Consider the following 25,153-nt stretch of genomic DNA (forward strand, 5'->3'; position numbering starts at 1 on the left):
TTACTATCTGAAGGGCAGTAATGGTCATTTGACGCAGACCAATAATATTAGAGCCCGGCAAATTTAAAGACCTATGGAATGATGAAGATCCATTCACTTCCTGTTGAAAAAGTTTACCCGTGAGTAAACGAAACGCGTTCAGGTATAAAGTGATATCCTGAAGGACTGTATACCATTGTCAGCAAATAATCCACCATCTGCCAGTTAGTTCCAACTACAATTGGTGAGATATTAATAACAGCACTCCATTCTTACGATCTGACGGAGAACCATAAGCAGGACTGGAACATCAGTGTGGTGATAGTGACATTATGGGCATATTTTAACCTTGCATCTTGTAAGTGTGAATTTTGCTATAGTCGGGACTCTGACTGAAATAAAGTTGGTACAGTGAATAGCAGTTGCGCTTGTCTTTTTTTCTATTCCAAAGTCATATTTTACCTTACGTTATTGGCATTTTACTGGTATCACATCTCCTGTTTACAAATAAGAGTCTCACAGGTGTGTAAATTATTTTTGACAGGGAGAGAGAGACTTTTGTTTTAATATAAATTTATGTTTAGTGCAGGCGTGTCCAACCTAAGAATAGGGGCACATTGTGGGTCTCCAGTGAGATTTATCTAACCTTCTACTTCCTCAAATCAAATGCTGCATAGACCAGAACCAGTACTTTGATCTTATAACCACTATATTATTGTCCAATTAGCAAATGTGTAACAGCAGAGATATAGGAGACTGAATACTGGAAGGCATGTACTATGTGTATATATGTAAGATATTGAAAGCTTGGAAGTGATACGACTGACAAACATAAAATATGCATCAGTGCATTTTCAGTTTGGAATAGAAGCAGTTTTGCAATATACTTGCATAAGCCAATGTGTTGCTCATAAAAGCTATCCTTGTTTTAGTGGCATACAGACATATGCTGTCCATGTGCAACAGCATCCAAACACAGCATCTGCTCAAAAAGTTTGCAGAAACATTTCAAAGTTGACTATTATCTAATTTTACCTTAGAAGAAAACAACAAAAATTAAATATAGGAAATATGCTATTGGAATAAAAGGGATATGAAATAATATTGCAAAAGGACATAAATCAGGAGGAAAAAAATAAATGTGCTTTTATTATCAAAATGTATTTTGTGCTGTTAGTATCCTTTGTTGAAGAGTATATCTAGGTAGGCTCTGGAGGGTTTATTTGGCAGGAGCACTGTAAGTCACCAGTGTTTGCAAAAATGTACAACATTGTTACAAACATTGATACAGCTGCCATATAGTTCTCAAGACAAGTGAATGCTGCTGATCCTACTGAGGTATTCTCTTCAACAAAGGACACTAAGAGAACTAAGTACATTTTATAATTGGGTTGAATTTGTGCATTTATTTTTAATTACATGAATCATGAAAGTTTTATTTTGAATTTTTATTTCCCTTTAAGGCATTGTGTGACACTGATTAATGTCACTCTTAAACATCAGCAGCATTTCAAAAGCTAAACTTATGGGGCTAGGAGTAATAGGGATTGCTGTTAAAGTAAGGAGAGTCCCTCAGAATCTTGGGACATTTGAGAGGCATGAGTCAAGTTAAACCTTGTAGGTTCTTCTCTTTTTTGTGTAAACAAATTTGATATGTACAGTATATATTTTTATTTTATATCTGTATCAAGATCAGAAGACGGGTGGGTGGATAAAAGTGTTTCCATCTTACAAACTACCTGCGGCTTAGCAAATAAATGTGTATGTCAATTCAAGATTTTTCAAAAGGAATTTGTTTATGTCCAATGTTTATGGTAAAGAAGGATAATTACTGTATTTCAAACATGTCCAGAAATAATAATTAATTCAGCAGTAGCAAGACACAAACTTATTCCACTATAAGCACTTTAACTTAAAAATCACCACATCAAATTCATAGTTAAAAGCTTACAAGCATGCTCAATCTGGTCCAGGCTTGTCCAATTCAATATAAGGAACATGAGGCACCAATTCAGTGCTTTTTATCCAAACCCTTTCCCCACATTATGTAATGTTTACATTAGAACTATGCAAGTGTTTTGCTGTACTTTTATCAGTAGTATATGCAATGTTATAATTGTTTTCTTATGTTCCCATACTAAACTATGCATCTCCCAATTTATAAAAGATCCATCCGAGTGTGTCATTTGTGTGTTCGGAAACATTGACACTGTGCAAACTATAAATTGGCACATATCTTCAAAATGGGTGCTAATTGCATAAATTATTTTGTGGAAACATTCCCCTTTCCCAGGTTTTGATAGTAATTATTAATTAACACTTTTTTTTAATTAACCCTACTAAAAAAACAAAACAAAATCAGTTGCTATAGTAACAACATTATTAGCTTCATGTGTTGTTATAGCAACCTAGATAGGATACTCCACCAAAAGCATAGATTTGAATCCTGTTGTAAAATGGATCCAGTAATTAAAACATAAATCCACGACAGATATTTATTTTATATGTTTCCCATTTTATTTAAGCTGTATCAAAAATTCACTGGATATTTATAAGGCTAGCTAGGTACATGTTTAAGTGATAACAATATAGATTATTTTTAAAAACTTGCAAAAGGGCACTCTGGAAGCTTCTATAATTAGCAGCAATTACAGCTGAAAGTGTTGCCATGGCATCAGTTATTCAGTCAATAAATGATGCTAAGCCCCATTGAAATACATTGGAAAATATTAAAAATATACAAAAATCTATAAATGGATTTATTTGCAAACAATCAAATTTACTATCCCATAAGCAGCTGCATACTGAGAATATTGAGCAATATGGTTCCAAAAATATAAGAAAATAAATATCATGAGTGTACACAATGGCTTCTCACACTTTTTATAATATTGAATTTATTGTTGAATACGTTAATTGCACTGCACATTTTTTCTTATGATGAAAAAAATGTTTTTGTCTCTCACAGTTCAGCTTTGGTCATTTTTTCCACCCTTTCATGTTACTTCTATATAAAGTTAAAAAAATTCAAAATAACTATGATGAAGGTGCACTCAAAATGCCACAAAGTCCTTATTTATAAATGTTAATGTGTTGGTAATCACTAAATACTATAGAAATCTTAAATAAGTAGGGTAACATTTCTCATTGCTTAAAATGCTTACATTTTTTAAAACTATAAACTTTATCCATATTGTTAGATATGAATAACAGCACAAATGAGCTTATAATAGTAATCTCAATTCAGTGAAGTTATTAAAGAATATCATTATATATAGCACCTCTATAAATAGCTGTGATGTAGTCCAGAATAGATCTAATAAAAATAAACTGGATTAATAATAGCAAACTCCAAAGTGATGTTCATATAATTATATGATTATGAATATTCAGTACAGTTCATTACACAGTCCTTATAAATCATTAACAAAGTGTTGAAAAACATCCTTGGACTGCTGTTATGAAAGCATTTGTCAATAATTCAAAACTAGCTTCACACTTAGTTACTCTTCACTGAAGCCTGTTCCTATTAAAGTATCTTTCTCTCTACAAAGGAGCCCCAACACTTTCCAATTGATCTTAGCATTATAATTTCCATTGGTCATAACATAAAGGTTCAGAACATCAGTTGTGATAAACCACTGAAACACAGGATCAATTTGCAACTAATGGCATACTGCTCCTGGAATAACTTACATAATAGTTCAAAAATAGAGATAGGTGTGTACACTATAGCAAGCAGCAATAAAATGTTCCACACAAGTAATCACTGCAACGTTTCTTTATTGCTTGGCAATACATACTGGGCCATGGTAGGCTATCAAATTGCATATGAAGAAAACTCGAGAAAACTGTGCCTGTGAGACATCTGAGAGGGGTAAAACACATTACAGCAAACATCTGTTTATAAAATTGCCTTCTATGTTGAAGAGAGCATTTCATAAGTTAAAATTTAACCTAGTTCATGATGAAGCAACGGAAACGTGATGAAGGAAATCACTAGTGATGTGCATTCGGGCTTCAGATAGATGCAAATTAGTAAACATTTTGTTGATTTGTCGAGTCTTTTGTTTGTAATGACGTACAGGGGGTCTAACCATTCTTTTGTCCATCGTCCCCTGTCCAATCCTGCTAAAGTATTACTAATGACTCGTGTTAAGGACATCCGGTCAGGCACTAAATCCTGGATTTTAGTCATACAGGAGTTTGTATGTTCTTTTTACATAAAAAATGGGTTCTTTTAATTGTTCGAATCCTATAATGTAAGAGTTTTGATAATATTAATTGTTTATATTAGCTTTTCCCATTGGAAATAAGGGTAATGAATCTGAATCCTATATTCATCCGAACCGAATGCCTGCATGGACAAAATTAGTTGGAACCCAATCTTTAAAAAAAATCTGAAACAAATCTTTCAGACAAAACTATTTTTTTGCCCGTGCACATGTCTAAAAATCACCATTCTGTTAAAGGTTTGTTTGTGTTTCATAAAGTCAGACTTAGCTATTCTTTATAGTCATTGGACAGCGCTGTAGCGGATCATGTCCGCCCAACATTGCTAAATGTCGACAGCATACGCTGTCAGCATTTATCACTGCACAAGCATTTCTAGTGAAATGCTTGTGCAATGCCGCCCCCTGCACATTTGCGGCCAATCAGCCGCTAGCATGGGGTGTCAATCATCCCGATCGTATCTGATCGGGATGATTGCTGCCCGTCACCTCAGAGGTGGCGAACAAGTTAAGGAGCAGCAGTCTTATGCTTTTTAACTTAAGTTTCCGGTGGAAAGCTAGCGTGGAATAAGCAGCATCCGCTGCTTCATAAATATACCCCCAAGCGTGAGGCTTTTATAGTGAATGTCCTTGCTTTATACAAAACTTAGCAATGAACTTGAAAAAGAGAAATTATCAGTGGTCGTGGATACTTCAAGCCATAAATACCTGATGCTTGTTCCTGTCCTGTAAGATATCAGCTTTACACATTGAGAGACAATGAATTTGTTTTCTCTGCTTACAACTGAGACACTTTTGTAGCGTTAGATGAAAAAGAAAGTTAATTTGAACATAGTTGGAGTTGGTTGTGCTGCTCATACTGTAAACAATGATAATCAAACTAGTACAGATAGTTTATCAACTGACAAAGACACCATTATTTTAGTGTAAAAACAAGAAGGCTTTCTTTATAACTAACTGCAAATAGACTGATGCTATTTCTTTAACAAGCCAAGTATATACTAAGTTACTGAGAGGATTTTTTTAAATAGCCCCCAGCAACTTAATGAGTCACTAAAGTAAAAAAATATTTTTTTATTATTCAGATAGAGCATGCAGTTTTAAGTTCTTTCTATTTTACTTCCATTATCAAATAGTGCAAATTCTTTTTATGTGAACACTTCCTAAGCACCAGAAACTACTGAGCATATGCAAGGGTTCACAGTGTATACATGTATGAATCTACTGCTCATTTGAAATTAAAGGCTGTGACACACTGCATGCGGAGCGACGTGCAGCATGTACATGCGGCTGTGTGCGCTCAGTGTGTCCTGCCTTTTCATCTCTGAGCACTCTGCTGCGTCAGGACGCGTAGCTGAGTGCTCAGAGATGAAACATTTGAACTTCAGAAGCGATGTGACGTGGAGCGAAGCAGCTGCTTCGCCTCGCGCCGCATCGCTTGCAGTGTGTCAGAGCCTTTATAGTTCTTTTGCATTGTCTTTTTATTATGTACATGTTGATTATACAGGGAGAGCAGAATTATTAGGCAAGTTGTATTTTTGAGGATTCATTTTATTATTGAACAACAACCATGTTCTCAATGAACCCAAAAAACTCATTAATATCAAAGCTGAATAGTTTTGGAAGTAGTTTTTAGTTTGTTTTTAGTTATAGCTATTTTAGGGGGATATCTGTGTGTGCAGGTGACTATTACTGTGCATAATTATTAGGCAACTTAACAAAAAACAAATATATACCCATTTCAATTATTTATTTTTACCAGTGAAACCAATATAACATCTCAACATTCACAAATATACATTTCTGACATTCAAAAACAAAACAAAAACAAATCAGTGACCAATATAGCCACCTTTCTTTGCAAGGACACTCAAAAGCCTGCCATCCATGGATTCTGTCAGTGTTTTGATCTGTTCACCATCAACATTGCGTGCAGCAGCAACCACAGCCTCCCAGACACTGTTCAGAGAGGTGTACTGTTTTCCCTCCTTGTAAATCTCACATTTGATGATGGACCACAGGTTCTCAATGGGGTTCAGATCAGGTGAACAAGGGGGCCATGTCATTAGATTTTCTTCTTTTATACCCTTTCTTGCCAGCCACGCTGTGGATTACTTGGACGCGTGTGATGGAGCATTGTCCTGCATGAAAATCATGTTTTTCTTGAAGGATGCAGACTTCTTCCTGTACCACTGCTTGAAGAAGGTGTCTTCCAGAAACTGGCAGTAGGACTGGGAGTTGAGCTTGACTCCATCCTCAACCCGAAAAGGCCCCACAAGTTCATCTTTGATGATACCAGCCCAAACCAGTACTTCACCTCCACCTTGCTGGTGTCTGAGTCGGACTGGAGCTCTCTGCCCTTTACCAATCCAGCCACGGGCCCATCCATCTGGCCCATCAAGACTCACTCTCATTTCATCAGTCCATAAAACCTTAGAAAAATCAGTCTTGAGATATTTCTTGGCCCAGTCTTGACGTTTCAGCTTGTGTGTCTTGTTCAGTGGTGGTCGTTTTTCAGCCTTTCTTACCTTGGCCATGTCTCTGAGTATTGCACACCTTGTGCTTTTGGGCACTCCAGTGATGTTGCAGCTCTGAAATATGGCCAAACTGGTGGCAAGTGGCATCTTGGCAGCTGCACGCTTGACTTTTCTCAGTTCATGGGCAGTTATTTTGCGCCTTGGTTTTTCCACACGCTTCTTGTGACCCTGTTGACTATTTTGAATGAAACGCTTGATTGTTCGATGATCACGCTTCAGAAGCTTTGCAATTTTAAGAGTGCTGCATCCCTCTGCAAGATATCTCACTATTTTTTACTTTTCTGAGCCTGTCAAGTCCTTCTTTTGACCCATTTTGCCAAAGGAAAGGAAGTTGCCTAATAATTATGCACACCTGATATAGGGTGTTGATGTCATTAGACCACACCCCTTCTCATTACAGAGATGCACATCACCTAATATGCTTAATTGGTAGTAGGCTTTCGAGCCTATACATCTTGGAGTAAGACAACATGCATAAAGAGGATGATGTGGTCAAAATACTCATTTGCCTAATAATTCTGCACTCCCTGTACTGTTCTACTATATTTAATGTTCTTTTTACTAATATGCAGTAACACACTGAAAAAATGATAAAACCATCTGTTACCGTAAAGTTACAGAGGCACTGGGAAACAAAATTTTAAGTACAGAATTATCAGACTTACATAATGATCTCCATGCTAAAACATGCCAGATTGAACACTGATTGTGAACATGCAGGGAAGATTTGACGATACTTTCCTTTAATATATAGATAACTAGTACTAAAGCCCATTCACACAGGCCATTTTTTGCAGTACAGCGGTCCCACCCCTTGCGCTCTCTCCCTCCCCCTCTCTTTTGCTCTCTCTCTCTCCCCCCTCTCTTTTGCTCTCTCTCTCCCCCTCTCTTTTGAACTTTCTCTCTCCTCCCTCTCTTTTGAGCTCTCTCTCTCCCCCCTCTCTTTTGAACTCTCACTCTCCCCCCTCTCTTTAGCGCTCTCTCTCTCCCCCCTCTCTTTTGCACTCTCTCTCCCCCCTCTCTTTTGCGATCTCTCTCCCCCTCTCTTTTGAGCTCTCTCTCTTCCCCCTCTCTTTTGCGCTCTCTCTCCCCTCTCTTTTGCGCTCTCTCTCTCCCCCTCTCTTTTGCGCTCTCTCTCTCCCCTCTCTTTTGTGCTCTCTCTCCCCCTCTCTTTTGCGCTCTCTCTCCCCCTCTCTCTCTCCCCTCTCTTTTGTTCTCTCTCTCCCCCCTCTCTTTTGCTCTTTCTCTCTCCCCCTCTCTTTTGTGCTCTCTCTCCCCTCTCTTTTGCGCTCTCTCTCCCCCCTCTCTTTTGCGCTCTCTGTCCCCCCTCTCTTTTTGCTCTCTTTCCCCCCTCTATTTTGCGCTCTCTCTCCCTCCTCTCTTTTGTGCTCTCTCTCCCCCCTCTCTTTTGCACTCTCTCTCCCCCTCTCTTTTGCTCTCTTCCCCCCCTCTCTTTTGCACTCTCTCTCCCCCCCTCTATTGCGCTCTCTCTTCCCCCCTCTCTTTTGCGCTCTCTCTCCCCCCCTCTCTTTTGCGCTCTCTCCCCACTCTCTTTTGCGCTCTCTCTCCCCCCTCTTTTTTGCTCTCTCTCCCCCTCTCTATCTCTCCCCCCTCTCTCTCTCCCCCCTCTCTCTCTCTCCCCACGCTCTCTCTCTCTCCCCCCTCTCTTTTGTGCTCTCTCTCCCCCCTCTCTTTTGTGCTTTCTCTCTCCCCCTCTCTTTTGTGCTCTCTCTCTCCCCTCTCTTTTGTGCTCTCTCTCCCCTCTCTTTTGCGCTCTCTCTCCCCCCTCTCTCTCCCCCCCTCTCTCTCTCCCCCCCCTCTCTCTCTCTCTCTCTCTCTCTCTCTCTCTCTCTCCCCCTTCTCTCTCTCTCTCTCTCCGCCCCTCTCTCCCCCCTCTCTTTTCCCCCTCTCTCTCTCCCCCCTCTTTCTCTCCCCTCCTATCTCTCTCTCCCCCCCTCTCTCTCCCCTCTTTCCACCCTCTCTCTCCCCTCTCTCCCCCCCTCTCTTCCCCTCTCTCTCCCCTCTCTTTTGCGCTCTCTCTCCCCCCTCTCTCTCCCCCCCTCTCTCTCCCCCTCTCTCTCTCTCCCCCTTCTCTCTCTCTCTCTCCCCCCCTCTCTCTCCCCCCTCTCTTTCCCCCCCCTCTCTCTCCCCCCTCTCTCTCTCCCCTCCTATCTCTCTCTCCCCCCCCTCTCTCTCCCCTCTTTACCCCCTCTCTCTCCCACCTCTCTCTCTCCCCTCCTATCTCTCTCTCCCCCCTCTCTCTCCCCTCTTTCCATCCTCTCTCTCCCCTCTCTCCCCCCTCTCTCTCCCCCCTCTCTTTCCTCCCTCTCTCTCCCCTCTTTCCACCCTCTCTCTCCCCTCTCTCCCCCCTCTCTCCCCCTCTCTATCCCCCTCTCTCTCCCCCCTCTCTCTCCCCCCTCTCTCTCCCCCTCTCTCCCTCTCTCTCTCCCCCTCTTTCTCCCCCTCTCACTCCCCCTCTCTATCTCCCTTCATGCCCGGTCACACCCCTTCAGGTCATTCACATCCGGCCAAGCCCCCTTCATGCCCGCCACGCCCCCGCTCACGCCTGACCATGCCCACTTCTGCCGCAGATCAGCTAGGGACTCAAAAGGCGAGGTGTGTTTGTCCTCGTGCTGTCTCTACTGCGCATGACAGCTTCGGACAAACACACTTGGCCTTTTATTATATAGGATTGGGCACTGCCTTTTAAAGAATGTAAACTGCTTCAGTAGGTGTCTTTTAATAGTTCTCCATTATGGAATTAGGTGTTTAATCAATTGCAGGAATTAACAGTGACATATAAAAATTTCTAGATGAAGATGATCTGTTTAATGATCTGTTTAATGTGAAAAATGTTTCTGAAGAAAAATTGAAACTTAGAAGAGAATAGTTACAACAAAGGCAAATATGTAGGTTGAAATCTTTAGGACCATGGACAGGGAAACTATTCAATTTAAAGGGGCACTGAACCCAATTTTTTTCTTTCGGGATTCCGATAGAGCATGCAACTTTCTAATTTACTCCTATTATCAATTTTTCTTCTTTCTCTTGATATCTTTATTTGAAAAAGAAGGCATCTAAGTTTTTTTTTTTTGGTTCAGTACTCTGTACAGCACTTTTTCATTGGTGGATCAATTTATCCACCAATCAGCAAGAACAACCTAGGTTGTTCATAAAAAATGAGACAGTATCTAAACTTACATTCTTGCATTTCAACTAAAGATACCAAGAGAACATTTGATAATAGGAGTAAATTAGAAAGTTGCTTAAAATTTCATGCTCTATCTGAATCACAAAAGAAAAAATGTGGGTTCAGTGTCCCTTTAAGGTTATTGTTGTTTTGCTAGCTTTGCAATTCTTGGGACAAATGGAGTAATAGACTGTTTTCACTAAATTCCATGTGGTAAAAAAAATAAATAAATGATTATATACATATATATTTATGTGTTAATATGTGTATATACATATATTAAAGGGGCAGTAAACTTTCAAACTAATGTTATAAAATTCTGCACATAGTGCAGAATTATATAACATTAGCTGACCGGCACATTTATACAGTAAAGTATTGCAGAGAAATTTTATGTAAAAGCTCCTTTTTCCAGAACACCGCTCCTTGCTCTACTGTGCGGGTCTGGTTTTTCCACAGTGCATCGCGGCAACACTGTCTAGTCACAATGTGCCGGGTCTGGTCATTAAAATGAATGTAGCTCGCTCCTGCTCTGGTCTAGTAGCAGGAGCGAGCTACATTCATTTTAATGGCGTGACCGGGCACACTGTGACTAGACAGTGTTGCCGCGATGTGCTGTGGAAAAACCAGACCCGCTCAGTAGAGCAAGAAGCGGCGTTCTGGAAAAAGGAACTTTTACATAAAATTTCTCTGCAATACGTTACTGTATAAATGTGCCGGTAAGCTAATGTTATATAATTCTGCACTATGTGCAGAGCTATATTACATTAGTTTGTAAGGTTACTGCCCCTTTAACACATAAATATATATGTATATATTCTTATACATATATATTAACATTTGCTGCCCATTGCTGCACAACTTACCCCCTTCGCTGCACTACGTTCTCATGCCATGTCTCCCATTGGAGCCTATGGAAGAGTGCTCTTGTGAGCACAATTCTTTTGTGCAATGCGAGATCGCGTTCGCATTGCGCCTCCCCTGTAATACCAGCACACATTTGCATCCGCTGCTATTACAAAGTGGAGCGCAAATATCACTTAGGCAAAGTTATATTTTGAGCTTCACTTATAGGGGCCGATTTATCATCGGTCTGTCCAACATTATCTGCTCAGCGGATCATGTCCGACAGACATTAATGAATGCCGACAGCATATGCTGTCTGCATTTATCATTGCACAAGCAGTTCTTGTGAACTGCTTGTGCAATGCTTCCCCCTGCAGATTCGCGGCCAATCGGCCGCTAGCAGAGGGGTATCAATCAGCCCAATCATATAGGATCAGGCAGATTGATGTCAGCAGCCTCAGAGCAGGCTGACCAGTTATGGAGCTGCAGTCTAAAGACCACTGCTTCATAACTGCTGTTTCCAGTGAGCCTCAAGGCTCGCGCGGAAACACGGGCATCAAGCTCCATTCGGAGCTTGATAATTTGGCCCCATATTCTGTCCCAATATTTTGACATGTGAGCAGTTAATGGGCTTCATTTATTAAATAGCGGAGCTCTTGTGGTTGCTTCTTAAAGGGACATGATTCAAATAGAGTATACGATTTTAAACAACTTTCCGATTTACTTCTATTATCAAATTTGTGTCATTCTCTTGGCATCATTTGTTGAAGGAGCAGCAGTGTATTGCTGGGAACTACCTAAGCACATTGGCTGAGCTAATGACAGATATGTGCAGTCACCAATCAGTAACTAGCTCCCATTAGTACTTTGCCACTCCTGATCCTACCTAGGTATGCTTTTCAACAAAGATACCAACAGAACAAAGCACATTTAATAATCAAAGTTAATTGGAAAGTTGTTTAAAATTAAATTCTCTATCAGAATCATAAAAGTTTAATTTTGACTTTACTATTTTTTTAACTGATTCATTCAAAGTAATTGACAGGGGACAGCACTATACAAGAATTTACTTGTGCAATGATAACTGCAGGCTGTGGACTACAGCATATGCTGCCCACTTGCTGTAAAGATAGGCTGACAGTTTCCCTATCTCAGAACCTTGTCCATCCATTTAATAGTAAATTGGGGCCTGTATAATGTCATTTTTATCTCTGATGTAGATATAAGACAGCTCTACATCTCTAGTAATTCACTTTTATAGTTACCTGTTTCTTATAGGTTCTTTGCATAAATGTTTTGTAGATGACCCATTTATATAGCCCATACGGGGGTGTTTTTGTAACATTGTATAGTTTTGCTTATTTTTTAATAACATTGTGCTGATTTTCAGACTTCTAACCAAGCGCCAAAGTTTTAAATGTATACTGAAGTCTACAGATTCCTTGTTGTGTAATGGGTCTTCTCATATGCGGGGGAGGGGAGCGTCTGACTGTTCATGCTTTACCAGTCCCTTTCCCATCCTAACCTCATCAGCAGTGCTAATCTAGGAGCTTCTACATAAGTTTTTAAAGAGTTTTATACTGGACTTTTATATCAGTATTTGTGCATATTCTTCTTTAAAGCAGTATCTATAATTGGTGTATACTGCCAGCTGATTATTTAACCTCTGCTCCAGATCAGATATCCTCAAAATGTGGAATGTTAGGGAGGTCTGAGTACAGATTTGAAAACGAGTGATTTAAAGGGACAGTATACTGTAAAATAGTTTTTCCCTTAATGTGTTTACAATTGCTTTTTTTTACCAACTGCAGAGTAAAAAATGTATGAAAATTAGCCTTTTAAGGCTTATTTGTGTATATTAAAGCTCTGATTTTGTGTTTTGAAGCCACAACCTAATAAAATGGGTTGAGCTTGTAGGTATAATCCGATCTCATTACTGTATCACATTGTGCAAATATACCTGCTTCTTTATCTTATATCTGTCCTTAAAACAATCACCAGTACTTTGAGAGAACAATCGAAAATCAACATTTTATTACCTTATCTCTGCTATATCGCCCTGGGAGTGTAATTTCTTCTGCTGGCTGTGTTTACAAAGCTTATCTATAGCTGGTACACGCGGCCACAAACTTTCAGAATAGGTGGGGATACCACATGCTAAATCAACAATTTCAAATGCCAATATAAGGGTAAAGGAGCTACTTGTAAACAATTTAATACACTCCAGCAGGTAAAGTGGATCGTTGGGAACAAATTAAAGGGGAGAACATTTTTGAGTAAACTGTCCCTTTAAGGTAATGCTACAATACCCTGTAAGAACAGTATTGGAACAGTGGGGAAAAGAGTTGTTACTTTTTAGACCTTATTACACCAGTTGTAATATGTCCTTTATTACCAGAATACTGGCTTTGAACCCTTAGCATTAGCATGTTTTACAATATACACATGTATGTATATAAAATTATTTGGCACTTACTAATAGGAAAGATAGCTAGCTATTTTTAACATCATGATTTTTTTAGACTATGACAAATTACAAGCTTTTGCACCGGGATATAATTTCATTTAAGTCACATTACAGCAATGGATTATCTAGCAGATGAGACTTCCAATTTGTAAAATGGAATTCCGAATGACTTTTAATTATAATTTGGATGTGTTCGATGATTAATATTTTATTCCTCAACCCTATGATTGCCTGGTCTTCAGAAGTCTGTCAATTTACTAAGACGATTATACTTATAAAGTCCTTACTGCTCTTTTTCTGCCCAGTAATCCTGTTATTTTGCTATCTGTGTGAATTCAATTCTCACAGTTTTAAGGGAGCAAAATGTACATTACATTACCATTTCCCCCAAACAGTCACAGCAATAGACTGAGGCACTTAAAGGGATAGAAAGATCAAAACTGAATGCATGGGTTCATTTCAATTTGAAATATAAACATTTTTTGCAATATACTTTCGATATACTTTCATTAGCACATCTTCATTAGTAAAAGTAATTACTGTTTTTCAGTGACATACGCACATATGCTCTGAGGGTTCATGCACCGTTTTTCAAGCTAATAGAGTTGGGGGTTAGGGATGGGCAAATGTTTCGCAACATTCGAAAAATTAAACGAATTTTAACACATTTTTTCATTTGAAACGAATTTCGAATGTTTACATAACATTCTAACATTCGATTTTCAAATGTTCAGTTTCGAATTTTACAATTACATTCGAAAATATTCTTTTTCGAAAAATTCAAATTTATATTTGTAATAGTATTTCTAATGCTTTCTTTAAATGTAATATTCGAATTATGCAATATTCGAATTCGAATTTATATGTTTGTAATAGTATTTCTAATGCTTTCTTTAAATGTTATACAGTATTCAAATTATGCAATATTCTATATAGAAACATTTGAAATGATATATTTGTATCTATTATGTATCAATTTACTAGATTCCCTCCCTACCACATGAACTATTGAACTTCTGAATAGTATTTGTTAAATAGAATGTTAAATTTGAAATTTCAAATGTGGACATTCGATATAATTATAAACATTCAAATTCGAAAGTGACGTTCGAAAACTGTAAATAGCATTCGATTATAGAATTTTTAAGAATATTCGTTCTTATCAACATTCGGATTTATAATTCGAATTTCGATAATAACATTCGTTCTAACATTCGAAATTCAGAAATTTACACATTCACCCATCCCTATTGGGGGTGCTGTGTATTGTTTATTGTTCATACTGGTAAATACTGGCGCATGAGGCCCTCAACATATGTGTATATGCTGCTGAAAAACAGTCATGAATTTTACTAGATGCATTTTTAAAAATGGAAGAATGTTGTAAAAAAGCTTCTATTTTAAATTGATATGCATCCCCTTTAACTGACCAATTTAACAATTGAACTCAAAGATATGTAAATTTGTATTTGTTATTGAAATATTTAAAAATATAGTAACTGAGCAATTCTGAACACTGAAAGACAAATGTTATATAATAATAATAATTTTATTGTTAAAAACCAAAGGGTTAAGAGAAATATGTGAGAGATGATTAGAAAATGTAATTCATTCTAACCCATTAATTTACTTTATTAATACTAATAATATTCTTCTAAATTTTAAAATAAATCATTGATTAAAAATAATACATACCAAAATGTATACATTGTTCAGAATATTGCTATTATTGCTATATGGTGCTTTTGAAGCAACATTAAATTTTAAATTAAATCCCCCATAAAATATTTAATTAAGCATAGTAAAGAAAATGCTGTAAAAACATTTTTTATTTTCCCCTTTTTCTTGTAATGTTGTTCTAAAAACTGTATTTTACCATTGTCCCCAGCGAGGCTGGAAGAGATAACGCTTACTTAAAGGGACAGTCAATTCAAAATTAAACTTTCATGATTCAGATAGGACATGCAATTTTAAACAACTTTCCAATTTACTTTTATCATGAAATTGTCTTTGTTTTCTTGGTATTCTTTGACAAAAGCTAAACCTAGGTATGCTCATAAACTGATTTCTAAGCCGTTGAAGGCTGCCTCTTATCTTAGTGCATTTTGACAGTTCTTCAAAGTTAGACACTGTTTTGTCATGTATGTCATATAGATAATATTATGCTCACTCCCATGGAGTTATGTATGAGTCAGCACTAGTTGGCTAAAATGCAAGCCTGAGAACTGAGATAAAGAGGCAGTCTGCAGAGGCTTAGATACAAGGTAATCACAGAGGTAAAAGGTGTCTTAATATAATATTGTTGGTTATGCAAAACTTCTATCTTTTTAAACAATACACATTTTCAAGTAGACTGTCCCTTTAATAATGCTTCATCTGACTCTGTTATTTGCAAATAACACTATAAGCTCTTTTTCAAATAAACCTAACCACCAGTTTTCCCCAGAAAATTAACCAAACTAAACTGTCTAAACTAACGCACAAAAAACAATCATAACCACTTTTTTCACTTTAACCCTTACTATACTATCCCAACCCCCAACCACTTACTTTAGTCTCAAACCCCCAACACCCACAGTGTTGGAGATCTGTTGCTGTCAAAGGAGCAAAATACTAATAATAGTAACCACAGTTTATTCCTAATTATGACTGGATAACTACAAGAAATCTGATTTAGGAGCTGACATCATTTTAGTTGGAGTGTTTACTTGTGTGGTCCGGCTTAAAGCCATTGCAATTATGATGACTGGGATTGTTGAAAGGTTATTAATGTGATCTTCCACATGCATTTCAGAAATTTTCAGGCATTGGACATGAGTCACCGCATGAGAGATAGATGGATACTACGTAATTGACTATAAAAAAATCAGTGTCTTTAAATCTTCCTGTAATCAGTGGTGTCTAATGAAAATCCTAAAACCAGAATAGGTATAATAATGTAATCATTTTGCAATTGTTAAAATGTATATAAAATGTTCGCTCTGCCTTCCTGCATATGTCTATCACTTGGTAATTTATTAGCCTGTCTGGGCAAATAGAACCGCTTAAATAGTATCAATACAAAGGATGCAGCACAGGAATACCCAGTGTTTTTTTAAATAACCAGCCCGGAGTGCTGCCAAAGACTATTTAAACCTGTTGGCATTTTAGTACAATAGGGATCTTTTGTACTCGCAGTACACTGGCTGGTGTGCATAATTACCCATTTTGTGCTGACCCTCGCTCTAGTATATAGGGATTTCCATTCATTAATAGTGTGATATGGTTGTTTTATATAGGGAGGCAGGCTTGCAATTTTGTGGTTTTAATACTTTTTTATATGGGACAGTCGAGTCCAATATATTTTTGACACACCTTTTATAAATGTTAAGTTTTATTTCATTCTATACGCCCTCTTCCATTTCAATGTTTGTCTATGACCATCTGTATACAAAGATTTCTATGGTGCAAGTCCCCAAAATCGACAGGGGGTCATCTCTGTATTCTAGTCGGTCTTCCTTGTCTTGACTTTATCTATTGTGCACATTAATACTACTAATATTAATAATAGCAATTTTAGAATATTTATATTTGTCCTTGTATTATTTTTCTTCCTAGATCCGCAGACGTAGACCAACCCCAGCTACTCTCGTCTTGAGCGGTGACCAGTCATCCCCAGGTAAAACTGACAGATGCCACATTAAGCAAGTTCTTCTACAGCTGGAGACAGCAAAACACAACATTTAATAGCAGTAGGAGATGCTGATGCACACATTAAATCTGCCAGTTTTAATTCTCCGCTATAAAATCTACCACAGTATTTTTATACCTCATATTTTAGGCCAGATTACGAGTGGCACTTTAACAGTTATACGCAAGCGAAAAGGGGCTTATCACAGGTGTTTGGGCACGTTGGGTTTACTGCTCATATTACAAGTTGAATGTAAGCGTGATTGCTTAAAGGGACACTGAACCCAAATTTATTCATTTGTAATTCAGAAAGAGCATGCAATTTTAAGCAACTTTCTAATTTACTCCTATTATCAAATTTTCTTCGTTGTCTTGCTATCATTATTTGAAAAAGAAGGCATCTAAGCTTTTTTTTGGTTTCAGTATTCTGGACATCACTTTTTTATTGGTGGATGAATTTATCCACCAATCAGCAAGGACAAACCAGGTTGTTCACCAAAAATGGGCCGGCATCTAAACTTACATTCTTGCATTTCAAATAAAGATACCAAGAGAATGAAGAAAATTTGATAATAGGAGTAAATTCAAAATTTGCTTAACATTTCATGCTCAATCTGAATCACAAAATTACATTTTTGGGTACAGTGTCCCTTTAAGCGCAATCTCAATTTATGCTAGAATGATTACCGCTTTCTCAGAGCTCTGGTTAACTGTTTTACAAAATAAGCAAATGTCACAAAACACATCCAAAATACATAACAAAGTCTTATTATTATTATTATCATTTATTTGTATAGCGCCGCCAAATTCTGTAGCGCTGGGTACAGTGATAGGGGTATACAATGACAAAGATTTGTGATACAATACAAAACATAACAAGACTAAACAAATCTAGCACAGGAGGAAGAGGGCCCTGCTCCGGAGAGCTCACAGTCTATAGGTTTAGGGTGCAGAGACATAAGGTTGGGGTAGCTTGTTACATTGGTTGTATTTGCAGCAGTAAGTCAGGCAGTTCATGTACATGTATTAGCTTGGTTCGGATGCTGATGGAGGAGAGATGGTAAGCCTCTCTGAATAGGTGGGTTTTCAAGGATCTTCTGAAGCTATACAAGGTTGGAGACAGTCTGATGGAGCGGGGTAGAGAGTTCCAGAGGAAAGGAGCAGCACGTGCGAAGTCTTGGAGGTGGGAGTGGGATGTAGAAATAACAGGAGTGTAGAGACGTAGGTCAGAGGTTGATCGAAGAGGACGGGATGAGGAGTATTTCACGATGAGAGAGGAGATATAGTTGGGAGTTAGACTGTTGAGTGCTTTGTAGGTTAGGGCTAATACTTTAAATTGTATTCTGGAGTGTATGGGGAGCCAGTGTAGAGACTGGCAGAGTGGAGCAGCTGATGTAGATTGTCGGCTTAGGTGGATGAGTCTAGCAGAAGCATTCATAATAGATTGGAGGGAGGAGAGGCGGTGTTTTGGAAGGCCATTTAAGAGTATATGACCGGCAGGTGTGACCGGCAGGATTTGGTAAGCGTTTGTATATGTGGGTTGAATGTGAGTTCTGAGACTAGTGTGACCCCAAGGCAGCGGACCTGGGGTGAGGTGTTGAGAATAGAGTTTCCAACCAACAGAGAAATGTCAGGTGTTGGATGTCTCGAAGAGGGGGGAATAAGAAGCAGCTCAGTTTTGGACAGATTGAGTTGGAGGTAGTGTGAAGACATCCAAGAGAAAATTGCAGAGAGGCAGTCAGAAATCAGGTTGAGTAAAGAGGGAGAGATATCAGGAGAGGAAAGATAGATTTGGGTATCATCAGCATATAGGTGGTACTGGAATCCAAAGGAGGCTATAAGTTTTCTAAGGCAGGATGTATAAAGAGAGAAAAGCAAGGGGCCCAAGACAGAGCCTTGCGGTACTCCAACTGAGAGAGGCATAGGATCACAAGATACGTTGTTAAAGAAAACTGAAAACGAGCGGTTTGAAAGATATGATGCAAACCAGGAGAGGGCTGTGTCTCGGATGCCAAATGAATGTAGTATTTTTAGGAGGAGAGGATGGTCAACTGTGTCAAAAGCTGCGGACAGGTCAAGAAGAATTAGTAATGAGTGAATGGCCTTTTGCTTTGGCTGATAACAGGTCGTTTGTTACTTTAGCAAGAGCAGTTTCTGTTGAGTGTTTAGGGCGGAAACCAGATTGTAGTGGATCAAGTAAGGAGTTAGTTGTGAGAAATTGAGTTAGCCGATTATAGACTAGTCGTTTACTAGTCGTAATTTTGAAGCAAAGGTAAGTAAGGAGACCGGTCGATAGTTAGAAGGCGTGGAGGGGTCAAGCGAGGGCTTTTTTAGAATTGGTATGATTGACGCATGCTTGAATGTGTCAGGAAATGTGCCAGCAGTGAGGGACTGGTTAAAGAGATGAGTTAGGGTAGGGGTTAGTGAAGCAGAGAGAGGGGGAATAAGTCGTGAAGGAATAGGGTCAAGTGGGCAGGTTGTGAGAGGAGCCGAGGATAGGAGTGCAGAGACTTCTTCCTCTGTTACAGGAGGGAAATAGCATAGATTTTTGTTAATAGAAGGGGTGGGTAGGATTGCTGGGTTTGCGGGGTGCGAGGTGCAGATCTCTTTTCTAATGGTGGTGTCAATTTTATTTTTGAAGTGATCAGCAATAATTTGAGCAGTGAGGTTGGTAGTGGGCGGGGGTCAGGCGGACGTAGAAGGGAGTTAAAGGTTGAGAACAGTTTTCTGGGGTTGGATGCGTGAGATGACACGAGGGAGGAGAAATAGACTTGTTTTGCCAGGCTGAGGGCAGAGTTGTAGGACTTAAGGGTGAATTATTAATGTTGGAAATCACCAAAGGTGCGTGATTTCCTCCACTGCCGTTCAGCCGCCCGTGAGCATCGCTGAAGACATCTGGTCTGTTTAGTGTGCCACGGTTGCCGTTGAGTGATTGATGTACGTCGAAGACTGGAGGGTGCAGTTTTGTCAAGTGTTGATTTTAGTGCCGAATTATACTGTAGAGTCACGAGGGTTGGACAAGAGAGGGATGAAATGTCAGAGAGCAGAGGACTCAGTTGAGTGGAAAAGTCTGTGAGATCCAAGTCATTTAAATTCCTGTGAGGTAGCAGTTTTTTGGGGGCTTGCAAAGATGTAGCAGGTAGAGTGAGAGAGAAAGTTCATAGATGGTGGTCTGAGAGAGGAAAGGGGAAGTTAAGGGAGTTGGAAACAGCACAGAGATTTGTGAAGACCAGGTCTATGGAGTTGCCTTCAAAGTGTGTTGGAGATGTTGTCCACTGGGACAGGCCTAAGGAGGTGGTAAGGGATAGAAGTTTAGAGGCAGCAGGTGTGTTAGGCTTATCAAGGGGTATGTTGAAGTCCCCTAAGATGAGAGAAGGGACATTAGAAGAGAGAAAATGTGGAAGCCAGGCTTCAAAGTGGTCCAGAAATTGTGATGCTGGGCCAGTGGGCCGATAGATAACTGTATAGTTACAATCATAAAACACCATCTAATAAAATTATTTAATACAAATTTTTTTATATATATATTAGATATATAAAAAAATATTTACAAAAATGTGAGGGGTGTACTCACTTTTGTGAGATACTGTGTATATACTGTATATATATATATATATATATATATATATATATATATATATATATATATATGTGTGTGTGTGTGTGTGTGTGTGTGTGTGTGTGTGTGTGTACAAATGTATTTATATGTATATTTATGTATTTACAAACATATATACATATATAAACACATATTTCTACATATATAGGCATACTGTATATATAAGTGCATTGGAACCCTTTGCAGTCAAGTAGATGAAAACATAAACAATATTCATATTTAATAAAGTGGTATACTGTGTATTTAATGTATATTTTTTACAATCCAATTTTCTGCACATAGCAAAATATGTTCAATGTATTTTTAAATATATATTCATATATATAATTATCTATATATATGGAAATATATATTGTACCAAAATACCACCAGATATATGTAGAAATTTGTATTTATGAATAAACAGAACATATCCAATCAGCCAATAGGATTGAGCTCACATTCTATTGGCTGATTGGAACAGCCAATAGAATGCAAGCTCACCCCTATTGGCTAATTGGATCAGCCAATAGGATTGAAGCTCAATCCTTTTGGCTGATTGCATCAGCCAATAGGATTTTTTCACCTTTAATTCCGATTGGCTGATAGAATTCTATCAGCCAATCGGAATTCAAGGGACGCCTTCTTGGATGACGTCATTTAAAGGAGAGTTCATTGTTGAAGAAGACGTCGATTGAAGAGGATGCTCCACTCCGGATGTCTTGAAGATGGACCCGCTCCGCGCCGGATGGATGAAGATAGAAGATGCCGTCTGGATGAAGACTTCTGCCCAGTTGGATGAAGACTTCTGCCGCTTTGTTGAGGACTTCTGCCACTTCATTGAGGATGGATGTTGGGTCTTCAAAAACTGTAAGTGGATCTTCAGGGGTTAGTGTTAGGCGTTTTTAAGGGTTTATTGGTTGGGTTTTATTTTTAGTTTAGGGTTTGGGCACTTGAAAAATAGCTAAATGCCCTTTTAATGGCAATGGGGAGCTTAGGTTTTTTTAGTTAGGATTTTATTTTGGGGGTTGGTTGTGTGGGTGGTGGGTTTTACTCTTGGGGGGTTCTTTGTATTTTTTTTTACAGGTAAAAGAGCTGATGTCTTTGGGGCAATGCCCCGCAAAAGGCCCTTTTAAGGGCTATTGGTAGTTTAGTTTAGGATAGGGTTTTTTTATTTTGGGGGGCTTTTTTATTTCGATAGGGCTATTAGATAAGGTGTAATTAGTTTAAATATTTCATAATTTATTTTTTTATTTTGTGTAATTTAATTGTATTTTTTTTTTTGTAATTTAGAATTGTAATTTATGTAATTGTAGTGTACGGTTAAGTGTTAGTGTAAGACAGTTTAGGTTTTATTTTACAGGTAAATTTGTATTTATTTTAGCTAGGTAGTTAGTAAATCATTAATAACTATTTACTAACTATTCTACCTAGTTAAAGTAAATACAAACTTGCCTGTGAAATAAAAATAAAACTTAAGCTAGCTACATTGTAACTATTAGTTATATTGTAGCTAGCATAGGGTTTATTTTACAGGTAAGTATTTAGTTTTAAATAGGAATTATTTAGTTTATTAATAGTAGGTTTTATTTAGATTTATTTTAATTACATTAAAGTTAGTGGGGGTTAGGGTTAGACTTAGGGTTAGTTTTAGGGGTTAATAAATTTAGTATTGTGGTGGCAGATTAGGGGTTAATAAGTGTATGTAGGTGGCTGCGACTTTGGGGGCAGCAGATTAGGGGTTAATAAGTGTAATGTAGGTGGTGGCGACATTGGGGGAGGCAGATTAGGGGTTAATAAATGTAGGTAGGTGGCGGCAACATGGGGGGGCAGCAGATTAGGGGTGTTTAGACTCGGGGTTTATGTTAGGGTGTTAGGTGTAAACATAAATTTTCTTTCCCCATAGGAATCAATGGGGCTGCGTTACAGAGCTTTATGCTGCTTTATTGCACGTGTTAGGCTTTTTTTCAGCCGGCTCTCCCCATTGAAGTCTATGGGGAAATCATGCACAAGCACGTAAAACCAGCTCACCGCAGCTCACAGCAGCGCTGGTATTGGAGTGCAGTATGGAGCTCAATTTTGCTGTATGCTCACTTCTTGCCTGCTAACGCTGGGTTTTTGTAAACCTGTAATACCAGCACTGTAGGTAAGTGAACGGTGACAATAACTTGCAAGTTAGTACCGAGCAGCTCTTACCGCAAAACTCGCAATCTAGCCGATAGGTAGGCAGCGTACATGTGCCTGGAGAATTATATGGCATCAGATTTGAAAGAATATTTTTGAGCAGCGGTTTGCACAGTTTAAAATTTTAAAAACATTCTTGCAAAAGAGCTGTGATATAGTGCTCCAGATACGTGCATGCTCCTGAGCCTACCTGCTTTTTAACATTGAATAACAAGAAAACAAATTAAAATTGATCACAGAATTAAATTGGAAACTTACTTTACATTATATGTTGTACCCTTTAATACAACTGATGTTTGTATATTTTGATCAGTGAAATAAGTTGGTAGCCAGCAACCTTGGACACATTCGGCGAGATTACATATCAGGCGCAGGCTTCAGCGTAACTGCTGAAATCCGCGTTGCCCGTAATTTCCCCTTGCCCATCGGGGAATCACAAAAACCGCGCCAGCAGTTCATATACTGCCTTAAGTTGGATAAACTGGCGATGTCCAGAAATGTGCGTAAATACAGATTTCTGGAGTCGCCAGTGGCTTACAGCAGTTTAGAAACTGCCGGCGCATATGAAAAAAAAAGTTAAATCTCACGTAACAGTCTAACCTGTCTCCCAAAAATAAACCCGACCCGACAAAACCCCCTATATCCTCCTTCACCCCACATCGCAGCTAATAATAAATGTATTAAACCCTAATCCACCATTGCAATCTATCTCATAAATATATTAACCCCTAATCCGACATTCACCCACATCGCAATCTAACTAATAAATGTATTAACCCCTAATCCGCCATTCACACACATCGCAATCATACTAATTAATGTATTAACCCCTAATCCGCCATTCACACATCGCAATCATACTAATAAATGTATTAACCCCTAATTCGCCATCCCCCACATCGCAAAGTATCAAATTAACCTATTAACCCCAAAACCGCCATTCCCCCACAACGCAATAAACCTAATTACACTTGTAACCCCTTAACCTCCAACCCTCCACATTGCATTAAACCTAATTAACCTATTAACTCCTAAACCGCCAACCCCCCACAATGCAGATAACTAATTTAATTACTAAGCCCTTTAACCTAACACCCCCTAAATTAATATCAATTACATAAAATTAACTAATGCATTAATGATTTGAACATCCAATAGGATTTCAGTAGCTCACATTCTATTGGCTGATTTGAAAATGTCAGCCAATAGGAATGCAAGGTACCCCAAATATAAATGGGTACATTGCATTCAATCCTCAGTGTGTGGTGGTGATCGTACAAAGATGATGCTCCACACTGGATGGCTCCGCGGTCGCCAGTCTTGTTCCGCGGTCACCTCCGCTTCGTCTTGGTCCTGGATGAAGATAGAAGAGGTCCCCGTGCTGGAAGAAGATATCGCTGCATGGAAGAAGATTATCACCGACTGGAAGACAACCTTCTCCGCCGGACTTCAGGAACGGTGAGTACCTATTTGGGGGTTAGAGTTAGGATTTTTTTTTATTTTTTGGGGTGGCTTTTTTTTTAGATTAGGGATTTTTGGGGCTGCAAAAGAGCCGATTTCCCTTTTAAGGGCAATGCCCATACAAATGCTTCTTTAGGGGAAATGGGTAGTTTAGTTTTTTTTAGTGTTAGTTTTTTTTTATTTTGGAAGGTTTGGAGGGTGGGTGGTTTTACTGTTGCTTTTTTTAATGTAAAAAAGCTGATCACTTTAGGGCAATGCCCTACAAAAGGACCTTTTAAGGGCAATTGGTAGTTAAGTGTTAGATTAGGGGGTGTTTTTATTTTGGGGGGCTTTTTGTTTTCATAGGGGTATTAGTTTAGGTTTAAATTTTAAATTTTTGATAATTTGGTATATTTTTTTCTGTAATTTTAGACTTTTTTATTTTTTGTAATTTTAGATTTATTTAATTTAATCTTAGTTTTTTTAAGTAATGTTAGGTTTTTTTATTTTAATTGTAACTTTTAAATTTTATGTAATTGGGGTTAATTTAGGGGGTGTTAGGTTAGGGGGCTTAGTAATTAAATTAGTTATTTGTGTTGTGGAGGGGTTGGCGGTTTAGGAGTAAATAGGTTAATTAGGTTTAATGTGATGTGGGGGGTTGGCGATTTAGGGGTTTAAAGCTTAATTAGATACTTTGTGATGTGGGGGTTGGCAGATTAGGGGTTAATAGATACGGTGCTCACATATACATCACATGTGTGGCGAACTGAAAATGGAGTAAAATGTCTCCATTTTCCCTGTGTAAGTCCTTGCGCTTAACATGTGATACCGATTTGCGACGCGGTTCTATGTTAGTTTATGGGAGTAAAATTAGCAGGTGATGGGTGAAATATATGAGCCATATTTATATGCGGCACCATATATGTGATATCAATACCGGATTAAAAACTGGTGTCGCCGGGTTTTGCGGGTGACACAGCATATGTAATTTCGCCCATTATTTTTCCCCAA

At 38.4% G+C, this 25,153-nt stretch overlaps 1 protein-coding gene across 2 annotated transcripts in view; it reads left to right on the forward strand.

Moving 5' to 3' along the window:
• PPP1R1A (protein phosphatase 1 regulatory inhibitor subunit 1A) overlaps positions 1–25,153 on the forward strand; it is a 283,151-nt gene that overhangs the window by 125,465 nt on the left and 132,533 nt on the right. For both annotated transcript variants that reach the window (XM_053708264.1, XM_053708265.1), the window contains exon 2: positions 16,849–16,909. In XM_053708264.1, the coding sequence (XP_053564239.1) occupies positions 16,849–16,909 (61 nt within the window). The remainder of the gene's footprint in view (positions 1–16,848; positions 16,910–25,153) is intronic.

This window comes from Bombina bombina, chromosome 3 (assembly GCF_027579735.1).
Source record: "Bombina bombina isolate aBomBom1 chromosome 3, aBomBom1.pri, whole genome shotgun sequence".
Lineage (NCBI taxonomy): Eukaryota > Metazoa > Chordata > Amphibia > Anura > Bombinatoridae > Bombina > Bombina bombina.